The sequence below is a fragment of the Podarcis erhardii genome (assembly GCF_964252035.2).
Source record: "Podarcis erhardii genome assembly, chromosome: 1".
Lineage (NCBI taxonomy): Eukaryota > Metazoa > Chordata > Lepidosauria > Squamata > Lacertidae > Podarcis > Podarcis erhardii.
The window spans coordinates 85,769,052-85,787,118 of NC_138497.1; the positions used below are offsets into that span (position 1 = coordinate 85,769,052).

The 18,067-nt window shown below is 43.8% G+C and overlaps 1 protein-coding gene across 1 annotated transcript in view; it reads right to left on the reverse strand.

Annotated features, from left to right (window-relative positions):
• Nucleotides 1-16,190, reverse strand: part of PLEKHG3 (pleckstrin homology and RhoGEF domain containing G3) — a 49,684-nt gene extending 33,494 nt beyond the window's left edge. The window contains exon 1 of the mRNA XM_081843425.1: nt 15,870-16,190. Coding sequence (XP_081699551.1) covers nt 15,870-15,984 — 115 coding nt within the window. The 5' untranslated portion in view covers nt 15,985-16,190. The remainder of the gene's footprint in view (nt 1-15,869) is intronic.
• Between the last annotated feature and the right edge of the window lie 1,877 nt (nt 16,191-18,067).

The following is an 18,067-nucleotide window of genomic DNA, read 5'->3' on the forward strand; positions in this document are numbered from 1 at the left end:
TTTATCTTGAAACCCTTTCCTCACAGTCCTCAACAGTGAATCCACCTTTTTCACTCCTGCCACATACTGAGAGCATTTTTGTTGAGCTGTGCTCCACGACTCCAAAATCTCTTTTCTGGTCAGGAGCCACCAGCTCATAGCCCATATGTGAAGTTAGGATTTTTTGCCCCAATTCAAATCACTTTACACTTGCTTAGACTGAATTGCAGTTGCAATTTTAATGTCCATTCAGCTAGTTAGGATATACCCTTTTGGATCTCACAATCCCTTGTTATACCACACTGAACAATTTGGTTTCCTCAGCAAATTTGGCCACCACACTGCTCACTCCAAACTCCAAGTCACTTATGAGCAAGTTGCAAAGCACAGGAGCCAATATCAATCCCATTGTTTTATCATTGTTATTGATATGTATATATACACACACACACCATACAGTACAACCTAACCAGGGATGGCAGGGACTATAAACAAATTTTCTCAGTTGATACAAAATCACAACAGAGAGACACAATAATATATAAAACATTCACATATTCTTACATACAGTATGCCATATTTTAGGTGTTGGTATAGATACAATGTCCTGAAGGCTATTTGTAGCAGTGTAAGAAATGAACTCTCCTCACACAGGATGGAAATGTTCCGACATTTTCGATCCCTTGGAAACATTCCAATTATGCACTATTTCTCCCACTATCTCAATGTTCCATACATTTTTATGCCACAGGGAAATATGTAATCCTTGCAATGTCTTCTACTTTTGTGCAAATAGATATCCTGGCTGCTGCCAACAACCACAGTTTTGTTCTTGTTGTGCCTGATTATCCCATACATTGAAAAGTGAAAGTTGCGGAGTTATTTGAACAGGAGTCCTACAAACAGAAGAAATTCCCAGATACACCTCAGACCAAATGTTCTGTACAAGAGGACACTCCCACTGTAAACAGAAAAACAACAACCCTTGTGCCTCCACAACCACACCAACAACATGATGTAATTTGTGGAGTCCTATAAGGGATCTAGTAGACAGATCTAACAATTTCCTGTATATTGCAGATACAAACCCTTTCCCTAAAACACCCTCAGTTTTCACCCCAAGGTTTCAAATTTAGTAAGATTAATATTAGGTGTTGCTAGTAGGTGCTTAAGTTGAAGTGTTTAAAACCATTGTGAGAACTTCTTTTTTTCCTACTCTCTGCTTCCATTTCCTTAGCCAATTACTGATCCATAAGAGGACCTTATCCTTTTATCCCATGACAGCCAATCATGCTCAGGAATCCTTGGTGAGGGAATTTATCAAAACTTGTTGAAAGTCTAAGTACATAGTTCACTCCTCACGATAAACTACTGAACACCATTCAAATCTAACTTACAAGTTCTCACGAAATGGAGATGCACTAGTCTAAATCATCTATCCTTTATCCACATGCATTTTAAGCAAGAACGTGCCCATGACCTTAAATTTACCAGTCTCCTTTTCATCTAATTCTGTTGCCTTTTGCTTAGGAGGTTCAGAGCCAGACAAAAGCCACAGTGCCACCCAGTGGATAGGACACTATGTGAGATTAGCAGTCACCCCCACCAAGCCACACTCAAAACTTCCGATTAGTGAATCGAGAAGTCCAACCCACTATTTTGTTTTCAAGTGGCTAGGAATTATGCAGGAAGCAATTCTTCCTGTTGATTTGCTATATCATTTTTTGTAGTCACTGATCATACAACCAACCTGATGAGCCCAAAGATCATGACGTCTGATACAGTATTGCTAGGAGCAAAGAGTGCAGACAATCTCACAGTGAGTACATGTTCTCATATCAGTTGTGGCCACAGTGAAGGCTGCAGCATTGTCATCTATTTAGAAGAAGCAGGATATGCTCCTTTACTCACTGTGGTATCAAAGTCCAATATATCAATAACAAATCTAACAGCACTTTTTATGCCTCTCAGTTCAAAGGTCTACCTCATTATAACAGCCAGCATTATAGCAGATAGCAAGCCAGGTCACACCTCAGATTGGGTACACAGGGTGTGAAACTTCCCTTTCTTACACTTCCAACAATCCTCATTTGGAGTAAAGAGGGATTTTCAGAAACAACCAGGAATATCTCTTTTTCTTCAGTATCTAGATAAATACTTAATCCAGGAAGTTGCATAGGGTTGTAAAACTGTGTTATCTAGTTTTCACTGCTACTGATGTCACCTACATTACCAGAATGTGAAACTTAAATTAAGTCGGATCTAGGACTTCTGCAAGAATGTGCAAGACTCCACTGCAATACTACACCTATCCACGGATGTTGGGAAGAAAAGTTTCCATTGTGGCAAATGTCCCACTCCTGTATTTTTTTCAGTGAAACATTTTCCATTTCTAAAACTGCATTGTTTCATAACATTACAAATATAGTTAATGGATATAGTACCAGTCAAATGAGGCACATTCAAAGGGGTAATTAACTTTCTTTTCCAAGTGACGACCCCTAGGAAAAATGTGTGTATTTTTGTTTCCAGACTTCCTGCCAGCAGAGTTCAGCTCACAAGATGTTTCTGCTGAAGGGTGGGGTGGGGGGAGAGAATTTTGCTAATCCCCCCTTCCCCAAGCCAGGACCCTCCAGACCAGTTTGGGAGATGGCACTGGGGGTTGTGCAGGGAAGGGAGTGAATTGGGAAAAAAACCCTTCCCCCAACCTGCCACCCCACAAGAGCCTCTGTAGGATCCCAGAAGGGCAACCCAGCAAATAAAGATGCATAGCTCTTTGAATGTGCTAAGATTAGTATGTTAGCAGCTCTCAGTGCTTAAACTTTTTCCTTAAAGCTTAAACAATGTAAGTATATACACTATTGAGTTGCTGTATCTTAAACATATGTGTTTAGTAAAAAAAAATTAAATATTCTAATAAAAATAATTTCCAAGTACATCCTTGCATTAGTTTTAATTCATTTGAACCTCATTTCTGGCAGCAATCCTATGCACACTTAGCCTGGCAGTGTGCCCCCTTGAATACTAGGGGACCTATTTCTGAGCAAACATACACAAGATTCCACTGCTAAGTGTCCTTCAGTTATATTTTTCCTAATCAAAACATTACAGTTCAAATACTTTTAGCTACTGGTAAAATCTGCTGAGATGTTTGTAGGCATGTAAATAAACATAGCACACATTTAGTAAACCAAACTTTAAAAAGAAGTCAAATACACATTCTAAATCAATCAATTTAGCGCATCTGAAAATTATCCAGAAAACTGTCTACTTTTTTTAAAAACCCACATCACTGTGCATGACTTTCATTTTGTCAATCAGGCATGAATCTGAATTTATGGAGTCAGATGGGATTTCTAATCTACCCTTATTTCATATACTGAAGCTAGAACTTCTGTGCCCAAAGATTCCTAATAAGCTAGCCAATACAATAGGATAAATGTAAGGTTTAGGATCATCGCAAGAATAACAGTAATGTAAAATCCAGATAATATCAAGTACCTATTGTAAAGCACTGCAATGGCTAACTGTGCATTTTAACTTAAGCAGGAAATGGGAAGGTAGGTTTCAGGAAAACAGTATGAAAGAAAGGGACTAACCACAATATTGTGAATGGGGGGGGCAGGATGTGTACAGAGCTCAGTTGTCCAGGGTTCAGTATTGACTCACAGGAAGAACAGCTAATAATGACTGAAACAACATGGAATGTACCTGGAGGCCTCTCTTCTGAGAACTGCACCTGCCGCACCTTATTTTACATGTGGACATGGAACTCTTCCCCTGAATTCCAGTCAGCAGTGAAGCCATAATTTTCGTTAGCATGAAAGCGGCCATAGACTTGGAAGATAAAGGGCTGCAGACACTGGGGGGGGGGGTGAGTGTTTCATAAGAAACTTTTGAAACTGGTTCTGCCAGCATGTCAGATTCTCCACATTTCTCCAGCGCTAAGAAGATGGGATCAGGATCAAAGACCAAAATTTGCCAGTGAGCCAAAGGATTCTTTGTTGCTTAGTTATTTGCTTCAGTGGGATATGTATTGTGATGAAGAGTGGAATCCTTTGGCTTCAACGTTCCCCAGAATATTTGCAAATAGAGGCAAAGATTTTCGAAAAGAAAAACTTTGGGACTCTCATTCAAAGAGAGCCCTGTCTGTAATGGGACCAGAAGTGTTCAGTCACTGCCTGCCAGCCACCTGAGGACTGTTTCATGCATGTAACAAGGGGCAAATCCAGGCTGACACTCAACAGGTAACTGCAGCCCATCCCCAGCACGTGTACCTCTTTCTTAAAATATATTTATAAGTTTTTTATAAGCTTTGCAATGTAGACATTTTTTTAAAAAAGAATGAATTACTATACATAAAAAGGTAAAGGTACCCCTGACCGTTAGGTCCAGTCACGGACGACTCTGGGGTTGCGGCGCCGTAATAATAAAAAAAGTTAGGTTAATGTTACATGAATAAAATAGTACCGTTGTGTAACATTAACCTAACATTTTTAAAATTTATTCTTGTATTAATTTCATTATATTAGCATGTGGTCTATTCCATTTTATCTCAGGTTCTCTTTTCATATACCTCTTTGAAACACTTGTTACATTCACAGTTTACATTCCTAGATGCATATCCAAGGGCCAAACTAGATGAGATGGGAAGAGATCCATGATTAGATCTCCAAGGTGGGTTTTTTCCTAATTCTTTTTTAAAACGTTATAAACAGCCATGGGAGGTATTAAGTGTAACTACATCCCCACTGCTCCATATCACCATTTGGTTGCAGGGAGGCAACATTTGCCTTGCTACTTTCCTGCCTTCCACCCTATGAAGTTACCCTATGCTAATTTTATAATAACCACTCTGCAAGTCCCTGCCTGAATTGTGAATACATTAAGGCAGTTAAGACATATTAAGAAACAATTCATCTACTGATCCTTCCAATTATATACTCTTAATACCTTCCTGTTCAAATGTAGCTTAAAAAGTCTACGCAATCATGGCCACAACTAATACTTCCCCCCTCCTAACCCTTAAAACTCACACCGTTTCAGAAGCCTTCAGAGAGGACAAATAAACAACGTATACTTATTTGCTTTTCCAACCTAGTTTACACTAGCCTCTTTGGGCTACAGGGTTTCAGTTCCCAGCTTGACCTTTATTGCAATGAGGCGGACAAATTGAAAAGCCATCAAGGACTTTACTTGTTGTTTTTTGCTAAAAACTAAGTGTTTCCAGAGCCAGTCTAGCAGCTTTCACCAGTTCTGAAATTCACCACAAACATCAAGCTAATGTTTATCAAATCCCTGCCAGAACTGGATGGAACCAACGCCACAGATGAAGGGCATGAGAAGCTGGTTTGCTGTGGACATTCAGTCCGGCCTTTGCTGCTGCTTCTTAGAGGCACAGCAGGGCTCACACATCTCTTACTTTACATTTTCTATGGGGCACAATCTGAACTCAGTTTATAAACCAGCCACCACAGTCCTCTTAATGGAAATGGTGTAGTCTCCAGACAGGAAGAACCAAGGGCCCCCAAGCCCCTCACTGAACAACAACAAAAAGGCCAACTGTCTTTTCTGCCTGCAGCTCCCAATTCCAGACTCCATTCTGGCTGGCAGGAAACGTTCCCAAGTCTTTTGGCTGGCCTACTAGGACAAACGGGGCACTGCCCCACCAGCCTTCCAACTTCCAGACATGCAGAAGCAACATGCGCTTTATTTAGTTTTAGCTACTGGTCATGTCAATCATCTTTTGAGTATCTTAAATACCTATTTTTACCTGTTTATCAATAATTTTCATGTTTTGTTTTATACTTTTGTAATTTGCTTTGAGGTTCTCTTACATTCATGGGATACATAAATTTTGTGAAATAAAGAAACTGCTCTCGGCCAGATCCCACCTGTCTGCCCTGCCTGCCTTCATACTTACAACCAGCCCAGGGGGTGGCACAATGCTTGCCAGCTCCCTCCTGCTTAATCTCAGCATTACCTTTGAGGAACTCAACTAGAAAGAGGGGGGGGGGGGAATCAGAACTAGCTGTTTCTGCCTGTCCACTGACTCTGCCTCTGTCCACTGACTCTCCTCACTGCCAGTCCCAAGAGGCACCAGCCAACACTGCTTTTGAAGACATGTTTGGAATGACTGGGGATGAGAACCTCACTATAGCCATTTAGCTAAACCTCCCCTTTAGCAGGCAAGGGCCAGGGCCCTGCTACAATCACCCCCTCCATCAGCCAGACATCCACCTTCTGCACTCTAAATCCATCCTGAATTCATACTTTATTAACTTGTGTTACGATGTAAATTACTACAGTGTGCATGTAACCAGGAAGGAAGATGGTTGTATACCACACTGCCAAAGGAAGCTGAGAATTGCATCACTGCCTGGCTTCCCCAGCTATCTGACACAGAGAGAGAATGTGCAGTAACTTTCTCATCCACGTCCCCATGTGGCAGCCAGGCAGATATTGGCATGTTGCCGCTTTGTAAAATGGTCGCCATGTTCGACTGCAGGGCCCTTTCATCTTAAGCATTTAAAGAAATTCCTTTTTCTTTGATGATTATGGCCAGTTTTACTTTTCCATGCTTGCACAGTAGCAGCAGACAGACCTTTCCAGAGGCTTGTTTAGAGTCTCAAACAAATATTTGCACTGGAATTCAAACCAAATATTTCCACTGATCCTTCACTGGGCCAGTGTGAGGGAGCAGGAGGGGAGGGGAGAGGAGAGGAGAAAGGCTGATAAGTGGTGTGGGTTCATGGACTTATTGTAAGCGCAGGGAGACCCTTTGCTGGTACAAGGTTTTTTGAAGCAGATGCTTTTATCAGTGGGTTGTGATCTGTGACCATGGGGGCTTAAACCTTGATTATGTTCCTAAGACACTGCTGCCCAACCAAGAATAAATGCCTTTGTGGAATTTTTAGAATCCTTTTCATGTCACCTTTAAGCGCCACCCATGACACTACATCCACTGAGCTCTTCCTGACCTTTTGAGATACACTGAGCAGATTAGCAACCCACCCAGGATTACACCCCCGCAGAGACCGCTTGATTGCTGGAAAGTTACGCAGCATACCGGTTCTGCTTATCCATCTGTATACTTATCCATCTGTATACGATGCCTCATGCACATTCCTTCCTTTTAGTTAGCTCTGATCCCTTGCATCTAAATCCATCCCGTGAGAAGAGAATGCCATTGCTCCTTTCCCGGCAGGCTGTCAAAATCTGCAGATTTCAATCTCTCTGCTACTTCGGAAGCAGCCAGCCAGATTAGATCTAACTTTACCCTTAAGAGCAGTGTGCAAGCTTTCCAGGACACAACCAGCTTGATCAGAGTTATTGGCAAGGAGCAGCGGAAACTCCAGTCCAGCCCCACCCCTTACTATTCCCACCTCCACCTCAGCCAAGGATGACAGATGGCATCACTGTTCTCCTTTGCTATGGTACACCAAGTCAAACCAGCACCACAATGAAAATCTTTTTTCTTTTTGTCAAATGCTACTGGCACCACTGAAGAGATCTTTGTGCAGAAATGATAACTGCATTTCCAAAGATCCCTGAAGAACCTTTTAAAAAAAAAGGAAGTCTGATGGGGTTGTTGCTTCTGTTGCTGATTTCACTGGAAGATTTGAATGGTCATTGCCTTCAATTTTATACTCCCTACTTCTCAGGGGGATGCCAAATAGTCTGGCTTTGGAGCTAGATGTCTCCATTTCCCTGTGGAATGAGCTTCACACGGGACAATTTCAGCTTTTGCTATGCATCGCTAAATGATATCAGCAGAATGGAGAAGCCCCGGATTACATTTTTCTCTTTAGCAACCAAAATACTGAGGAAACTTACAGAAATGTACAACCTCCTGAAACACTAAAGAACATCTTATCCTTTTATTTGGAAGGAATTTTAGTCCACATCACATTTAACTAGAAGGCCTTGCAATATGTGCTTTGGCTCACTAAGTTGAAGCATCTGGATAATTTTACACCGTCTACATAAGACGCCTCAGTCACCCTGGCACTAAGCTTGTGGCACACTATGGTCTGGATTATGCAAGAAGTGGTGGGTGAGCATTCCTGCCTTAAGGCAGGAAGGTGAACTGCAAGATGCTCTGGTACCTGTTAACCATAAGATCCTGTCTCAAACAAGTGATCCATAATAATTATTTTGCAGAGGCTGAGAGCTGCAACTACCCTTAAATTAGAAAGCAGAAAAATTCTTAGTTGAGGTGAAAGTTGCATCTGTCAGACCAGTCTATGAACATTACCCCATAACAACATGAGTTCAAAGGCACAACAGACATGGAATGTGACATTATCCAGGTGACTTCTCTAGATCCAGTATATTCAAAGGGATCTCTCTTTTTAAAAACCAACTCTGCAAAATCTCACTTTGGTACTTTGCCCATTTAGCTCTGTTAGCAAATTGCAGCTTTTACTGCTGTGTGCACTGTGATCTACTATGACCTACAAGAAACAAGTTCCATGTATATGTGACACATGTACAAAATCAAGGATGGTGCTGTTTGAATGCATCATCTCCAATCTACCTCTTCAGTTACATAACAATGGAGAAAATTATGAATGGCACAAAGGTGTTCTCAAGAAGCAGGTCAACAGAACCCTTTGGGCCCTTGGACAAGTCTAGCTTATTTTTAATAATCACTGAACTTCATTCACCATCATCATCATCATCACCATTTTATTTGTATGCCGCCTTTCCATAGCTGAAACTATGCTCAAGGCGGCTTACAACATGACAAGATTTACATGATTACAAACGTAACAGAAGTCATTAACAATAAATAAAACGCATCAAAACGTATACAACCAAATGGAAACAATTTCCACGTAAATCATAAGATCTCAAACTAAAGATACAACAATAATATCAATAACAGCAACAAGCTCTCTCAACACCCGCGGAAACAATACTCCAGCCCAAGAATCTGTTTAACAGCCTCAGCTTTTGTAGCTGGAGTCAGTCCATACTCCACTCTCCCAGGCCAGATGGGAAAGGGCCAGCAAGGCAGGTCATTGCAACAACTTCTAAAAGGCTTTGTTAGAATGTTCTAAACTATTTGTATATTGTTCAACACTATACTTGCAGTCAGCAGTTTTATACAATCTGTGCCCAGTGCAAGTCTGCACATCCTCATTTTTTACATAGCGGGGGCATTTCTGGGCCTAGGATCCCCAGTTTGGGTTGGGGAGTGCAATGGCCCTGAACAATTCCATCAATAAACAAGTATATTCAAAATACTGAATTAGGATTAAGCAGTGCTAAATCCAAGTCCACAACCTTAACTTGTTTGCGATCTGGTTGTCAGTCCGTTTAACACATGTATCATCCCATACCTGCCAGGGAAAGATAATAACATTGGATCTCACTATCAAGATCACCCATTTTATCATGAAATAATTTGGCTCTTAAGTTCTCATGCACAGCAAATGCCTCCCTAATTAAAAGCAAACACAACACACCTTCCGCTTTACCTATTACTGTTGGAGACAAGCTGTGCAATTGTCAGGTCTCCGCAGTGCGTTGTGAACAACCTACATCTGTGTGTGTATATGAGTGTGTGGATGTTGGGGATTGTGGATGTTTCTGTGCAAAGCAGCGTAGTAATGGGAGCATGCTCACGCTTGCAGACTGGTAATGCACTGGGTGTGACTGTTGATTCAATGAGGCTTGTCTGCTAGGCTCTTTTAATGGCACAGCTGGTATTTTTGTGAGGCAGCTGCTTGCAAAAGCCAAATGAGCTCATCAGGAGTCACCCAAAGACTCTGTGTGAAGAACGGATCCCCAGAGCGGTCTCACAGTGGAGGCCCATTCCCATCTGCAGAGGACGAACACTAGGAATAAAGGAAGGGAAACATCCAATTCATAACTGTGCAGCTGGGCAAGAAAGGCAAATTGTATGATCAATACAATACTGAGAGACTAAGGATCTGCCCCACCTTCCACATCCTACACTTGAGGGCAGGATAACACCGGCACACCAGGGATTACCTTCAACCTCAGAGATTATCTTTATTATCCATCATATTATTATTGCCCATTAATCATCTCTTCCTCCTTGCACTGTTCTGGCTCATCTCTGAGCTAAACATATACTATATGCTTGTGTGTTGCAACAGAGAGAGAGAGAGGGAGAGAGAATATCACAGGTTTCAGGATCTCTCTTTTCAGATGTATGTTCATTTCTAGAGCTTACGACGGTAACTGATTTTCCACTGTACAGGGCATGGATGAAAGTCCAGATAGCTCAGTGCTCTTTACTGTAACTTCCAGCACTGCCCACAATCACTCTTCAGCAGACACCTTTCACTTCTTGCCTGTTACTTCTTTGTGACTTTGCAAAGAACCAAGGAATTAAAATAAAATGAAGGCTCGTGTTTTGCATTCCCCCCCCACCCGTGACCTGTTCTTGTTAGTCTTGTCATGTTTTATTATTTATGTTTGTATGTATGCAGAAATTACAATAATTGCTTTGTGAAGGTTTTTCACCGATTCTGTAACAGATAATTAATAAAAATCTAAAATAAAATAATGGTCAATAATAGGATGGCCCACTATTTCTCAGTTGACCACGGCATAAGCAACAGAGCACAGCTCAGGCCGTGCTGTACCAAATGAGAGTTGTGGGGGAAGAGGCCCCCCCCAAGTATCAAATCACATTATCGCATAAGAAGTTCTGAAACACAGCACTGCCTAGGGTGGTTTCATAGAGCTCATTATTCCATTCTGAGTCCTCGGTACCCACGAGTGAGGGAGGGAAGGGAATGGGGTGAGGAGGGGATAAGGAGCTGAATAGAAAAGTATGATGGAGCAGAGAGTTTGAAATTAAAGGGCAGCAGAGGCCAAAATGTCATTCCTGCAGCTGTAGCAGCCGCCGCCACCAGCCTGTCTGGAATTCCAGTGCCAGCTCCCCTACACACACACTTGCATATGCACAAGCACACACACATACACACTCCTACTAGCTAGCTGCATCGGGAGTTATTGTTTTTGCCAAGTTAACATTTCCGAATCCAGCTCATTCTTGGAGATTCGGTGCTCGTACTGTGTTTGCCTATGCAAATCACACTATGGAAGAGAAAAAGGGTTTATAAACCATATAATGGAAGGGGTTCCATACTGCATTTGTACACAAAAGCCAATTGCATTGCACTGAGAGCTGAATCTACATCCTGGGAAGGAGAAAGAAGATCTGTGTCTCTTGAGAAGTCCAGGGACTTTCATGGGCTGCTCACCGAGAGAGAAAAAATACATTTAACTAGGAGATTCTATGTTGTCAAACACACCTTTGTTAACCTAGGAGTTCTCCTTTGTACGCAAGAAGGACCTTGCAAGGAAATGCAACACAGCTATTAATGTAAGAGCACAAGGACCTGCTAGATCAGGGCAAAGGCGAATCTGGTTCAGCATCACAGTGGCCAACCAGATGCCTAGGGGAAGCCTGAAAGCACAACCTGAGCACAACCGCATCCTCATGAATTCAAGCAACTGGAATTCAGGGGCATGCTGCCTCCAACAGTGGACAATGTGGCTAGTAGCCACTGGTAGCCTTATCCTTCATGAATTTCTCTCTCTCCTAAAGCCATCCAAGTTGGTAGCCATCATTGCTTCCTGTGAGAACGAATTCCATAGTTATCTATGAGTGTGGGAAGAAGTACGGTACTTTTGGGGGTCTGTCCCGAATCTTCCAACATACGGCTTCACTGGATGTCCAAGAGTCGCGGTATTATGAGAGAGCAAGAAGAGCTTCCTCTGGCCACGCTCGCCACAAGATGCGTAATTTTACCTGCCTTTTCTCAAAACTGAAAAGCTCCTTATGTTGTACCCTTTCCTCATGGGGGAGTTACTCTGTTTCCTTTATCATTTTGGTTGCCCCTTTTGGAATGCTTCTCTAGCTCTACAATATCCTTTCTGAGGTGAGGCAAATACACAGTATTCCAAAGGCAGACGCACCATAGATTTGTATAATGGCATTAGGATGTTGGAAGTTTTATTTTCAGTTCCTTTCCTAATGATCCCCACCATGGGATTTATACTTTCCACAACTGCCACACATGGGATCGACATCTTCACTGAGCAGTCCACTACCTGCCTAAGTTCTCATTCCTGATCAGTCAACTCCAGTTCAGATCCCATGAGCATATATGCATATATGTAAAATTATTATTATTATTATTATTATTATTATTATTATTATTATTATTATTGCCCCCTTGTGCATCCTTCTGCACTTGTTTACAGTGAATTCCACTGGCCATTTTACTGCCCATTCCACCAAGGGTTCATCCACACTTCCGTTTGCCCCATGCTTTCTAGGCATGGGTCCAAACAGCCTTTCATTTATCCCATTGCTTTCCCCAGAAAAACCCACTACTATCACAAACATCAATCGATAGGCATTTGCTCCAATTCAGTGGTAAACAGCAGGTTTTCCCAGGGGAAAGCAGCGGGACAAGCGGAAAAGTGTGGACAACCCCTAATTTAGGAGACATCCCTTTGGAGCTCTTCACAGTAACTTTTTACTTTAACCATCGTCAACTATTTGGAATAAGCAACATCTCTTATTGTTTATTGGCTGCTATATGTATTAAGAGCATATCACTTGCTCTTCAACTGGTGGGTCGGGACCCACTAGTGCGTTGCTACCTGAACCTAGGTGGGTTGCAACAGGAACACGACCACTATGCAAATTGTCAGGGAACTGCCATCGGAGCCAGAGGGAGAGGGAGGGCTCCAGAGGGATTCTGGAGAGCGTCCCGGGATGGGGAGAAGCAGCCCATCTTCTGGGGAAGGAAATCAGCGTAGCACCAGTGGAGAAGGGGGGCAGATGGGGGAGTCGGCGAGGCGGTCCCACGACTCCTCGCTGGGGACCAGGGGGGAAAGCACGGGTCCTCCGCTGCCCACACCCTCCTTGCGCAGGGAGAGTAGGCGGAGACTAGGCGTCAAAGAGCTTCTTTGCTGGAAGAAGTTCAAGAAACGCCCACTGACGGATTCTGCCAGCGATTGAGACAGCCACGGGCAAGTGGCTGTCCGGACAGAAAAGGTTCACTCAGGCAACCCAGCCAGGTGTGGTGCCGATTTACGCACGAGCAACCCCTAGAACCATCACACAAATATACGGTAAAAGATCAAGAAATAGGTCCCCAAATGAAAATTTGGGTTAAAAGTGGGTCCTGGGTCTGAAAAGGTTGAATATAAATAGATTATATTCTAGTCATTTGGGAAGGAATCCCATAGCAAGATGAGGTGGTGAGGATCCAGTGGATATCCGGCTGTGCAAGGAAGTTCCGAACACAGCCAGGCTACACCAGCTTAACTTCTTCATCCTCAGCTATATTTCCCCCATCTCATCTCAGCCAGGGCCCAGTGGAGTTTAATCTGGCATATGCTCTGAAAAAGGGGTGCTCTGGGGGCAGGACATGGGCAGAACCATAAAGGGGAAAGTTAGGCTGGATCCTAAGCCTGTTCAGATCGGTCACATGACCTGGTAATGTGATGTACCTGGTAAAGCTAAAAAGGGTGCTGTAATTCAAGCACTATTTTAAAGGCTCGTTTCGCCTCTGCCAGCCTTAGGCCACCTCATTCAGCAGTAGCCCCACTGCTGAACCGTTTCAATCTGATGTAACTGTACTTTGTCTTCACTTACACCAGCATGCTTTTTAGCAGCTTCTTGTGTACTGGATTGCTCTCTTATGGATATGTGACTTGGTTAGTTCACTCAGTATCTGAATATTATGTTTTCTATTCACATCCGAACCCAATACCCTTGCTGCTGCACCATGTTACATCAAAATAGCCTACTGCCATTTACCACCATCGCCAATGTAGCCATTGCGAAACAAAGGCAAATTATGGTTTATCTGTCAACATGGCCAAGCACATAATGACATTCTCTGTCATTACCCTTCTCAGGCTGAGTTATCAGGGACAAGTTCTGCCCTGTTTCAACAAGAAAACCCAATGATGTGGGCATAAGTTTTTTAACATTATTGTGATCAACCAAGGCAACCACATCTCTCCGGGAATGTGCAAAAGGAGCCTGGGATACTTTGAATTTTCAGTGCTTGACATAAACCTGATTGAAGCTGTACCGTGTGGCAGAATGCCTCTGTGGCTGTGTGACAGTTTGCACAGTGCATGTCAACACCACAAGCTGGGAAAGGCCTTCCCTGCTGGAGACACATCCACTAAACATGAATTCACTGGCTCCTTATCTGTTACAACAGCATATCTGTGAAAAGGCAAGTGTAAAGTAGGCCTGGGCCACAGGTTGCAATAATACCGGTGAAACAAGAATTCTGGGTTGCCTCTTTCTCTTTGGATAATAATAACCAATTCCTATGACTAAACATACTGGATGGAAGCTTGAAGTTAAGAGCCAAGCTATAAATGTCCAAGAATGCCCTGCCAGTTGAGAATTCACATTATGTTAGCTTTAGGCACACAGGAAGGTGCTTTAAATGGGAGAGCATTTAAACAAATTATCCCCTTATCTGCAGCCTGAAATGACATGGCCCAAATAATGATGTTACCATGTGATATTTCAGAATGCATAGTTTTCCTTTGAGCCTTTGAAATAGGACTTAATTCCACATGCATGTGTTTACATTCATTGCATTACTTCCCTCCAAGTTTTAGCATTCTCAGTGCATTTATGCAGCTCAAAACCCTCCAAGGTTGAAATTCACACACTGAGGTCGTACATGATGTTAGTGGGTTGGTTGACAATCAACACATTTTAAAACAACTGCACATAAAAGCAGGACCTCTCAGTCCCGTAGACCACAAGTGGTTTAAAAAAACCATGGCGGGTTTTCTGGCTACTTTCTCACATTTTGAAATAAAGTTTTGTTGCAACCCTGAGATAACCGATTGAGATAATATTTTAAACTATTTTTAGAATTTTTTTATCATTGCTGCCTCAGCCAAACATGGTTGCTTCAGGAGGAAGGGCAGGGTATAAAAGGAGCAAAAACGATCATGATAACAAGGGCAAAGCAGGAAGAGAAGCCCACAGGAACAGAACCTAAAGGAAAAATCTGCATACTACTGCCCACAAGGGCACAATCAGGCACCATATTGAGGGGTGTCCCAAATTATTTCAATGAAACGCTGTAAAAAAAACAACCACAGTATTTGAGATGTCAGTCTCAGAGAATAAAGGCAAAAAATGACTTCTCTTATTAGACTAATGATATGTGTAAGGAAGGAAGAACTCAAAAACCACACAGACCTCTATTGGTTCAGTGATAGATATTGCTTTCCCTATGTATAGGTCCTCAAAAATCTCCCAATACTGAGAGGTCGTCCCCCCACTTTTACTATGAAACAGGGGTTGGGAACCTGAAGCCCTCCATATCCTGTTGGACTCCAGCTCCGATCATCCCTCATGCTGGTGACAACTGGTGGGAGTTGTGGCCCTATATATGCTGCTGGGCTACAGGTTCCCCACCTGCTACTACACAATCATGTTTTAAAATTTCTGAAAAGCCAGATTAAAATAATTTACAATGGGAGTTGCCCAACCTAAGCAGGCCGACACACACCCCACAGAGGGAGGAGGGGCAGGAGGGAAGCAAGGCAGGAGTCAGGTGAGGGGTGAGACTACAGGCCAGTGTGTTTTAGGGAAACGATTATATGCACATGTCTGCACTGATCTCCTGACATAACAACATTCCTGAACAGCAGGAGATGGAGAGCTACAGTTTTCGCTCTAAAAGCCCCCTGGAGTCACTGGCCAGCCTCGAATTCCCTCCTATTCCAAAGCCATTCACATTATCTTCAGGTTCACACCCGGCCATCAGGTTTCCCCTGGAGGGGGGGCACGAACAGTTTAAGCCTCAAACCCAATTATTTCCCATTTGCGGTTAAAAACTCACCACTCCCGGTGGCTGAGGGCACATACACACCATTAGGCCACATTATTTCTGGCGAATTGCTCCAAAATTCCTCAGATTCTCCAGTCCCGCCTTTCCAGTCCACTATTCCACCCATGAGAATTCGCTTGGAGGGGTCGGAAAATTCACCTCAGTTGTGCAACCGAAGAGTAACTAAAAGCGATTTAAACGGCAACCTTTCCCTATCTACTTTCCTGGAAGTAAACCGTCGGAGCTCAACGGGTCTTACTTCTGAGCCAGGCACGTATGGGATGGAAAACTATAGTGCCTCAAGGGACCTTAAGGAAAGGGGGAAAGCAAACATCCGCGATTTCCTTCTGTGGTACTTTAGGGAGGTGGATGCATACGGACTTGCCGAATTCAAAAGGCGCATCAAGAAAGGCGCAACTGCGCCCGCGCGCGCGTTTCCCGGGCTCAGCAGGATCCCAAGAGCCGTCTGCATCATTCCCGGGTGTGGGTGAGAGAGAAATAACTCTTATTTACAGACGGCCGTGCGAGAGCAGCAAAAGTAGGTCCACGCCTCCCTTAACAACTCGGGAAGCGCGCGATTATATGTAGCAGCACAAACCAATTTCCGCGTGGGCGGGCAAAGCTTTTTAGAGGATAAGCGATTCCGAATAATCCCTGGGGAGGTGGGAACCCCGACGGCAGGGAGGCACCTGCGCCCGGATGAGCACACCCGTCCGGGGACGGGGCCATGTCCAGGGAAACGGCGAGCGAGAGACAAGGGACTGAAAGAGAGTCGCCAAATCCCAGTCCGGAGAATGCACACGATCCTTAATCCTGTCTCCGGTGCAAAAGAGAGACTCGAGAACCCCTGTCCCATAGGGGTTTGGATCCAGAGCCACTTAATGCAGGCAGCGATTCCCGCCCCCGCCCCCCCAAGAAAAAAAAAATCCTCCAAGAGTTTAGTCACCCGATATTTTTTAAAAAACACAAAAAAACTGACCCGGGTTCCGTAAAGCCGTGCAAGCCGCTCCGGCGCTCAGCAGTTCGAGATCCACGCGACGAAAGACTCCGCTGAGATTAGAGCTGGCTAGGCAGGAAGCTCCCCGCCGAAGGAGGCTTTTAGGGAAAGAAAGGGGGAAAGAAAGAGCGGGCGGGTCACCAACGCTCCGGGTAGGTGGAGACTCCGGAGCCGCAAGGAGGGGCCGCGGTCGGAGGAAGCGAAGCGGCTCTTCCCTCTTCCTAGTAATTATTAACCCAGAGCTACCTGGGCCGCCGCCGCCGCCGCCGCCACGCGCAGTTTCTCCTCTCCCGGGGAGGGCGCGCCACTAGGCCGGGCGGAGCAAGTCGGAGTTGCTGAGCTATAGCTCGGGGCAATGGCACCGCCCCGAAACTCCCGCCTGCCTTGCCCTTGCCCTCCCCGTGCCAGATTTAGGACAAGGTGGTGGAGGGGGGAGACGCTCCCCTGGCCTGACCCTGTCGGTATCAGACTCGGAGGCACCTGCTAACGATCGCCTCCATATGGAAGGCCACACCAAAAAAGGGGGACGAAGGTGATGTTTTTATATTGGGCCAAGCTTCCGTTAGTATAACAGTAGTACAGAAACTGCCGGGGTGTAGTAAACTACCCGTAACGAACCATATATCAAACGTTATAATTTGTGGATTGAATCCAGACTACGAGTTTTTAACCATTATATGGGTTAATTGGCTTACCAATTACAGGACGCCTGTGTTGTCAACAACTGTTTTGTGAGTTACCACAGCTAATTGCATGATTGCACTCTTCTGCATTTGCATTTGCTTTCACTCTAAACTCAGGGTGTATAATTACCCCCCCCTTCAAACCATGTTGTACATATGTAACATTTCATGTATCTGGTTCAATGGATGGGGAGTCTTTGAAAACATATGCTGTAATAAATTTCTTAGGCTTTTAGGTGGCTAGAAAAAATCCTAGTTTTTGCTGCAAGAGACTTCGTCCGATGAACAATTGTCCATAAAAGCTGGTTCTAGAAGAAATTTGTCAGACTTCACCTGTGCTACAAGATACGTTGCTGTCAATAATGGCAACACTGCAGATGGGCAGGGCTTTGAGTGAGGATAATAATGTGCTTGACCTTATGTCTGATCTGTATGTTATGGTTCTAGGTCTGTGGCTAGACATAGACTCTGTACATTCACTTGAATAAAGCATGTTTTTAAATAATTCTTCATTTAAAAATAAAAAGGAA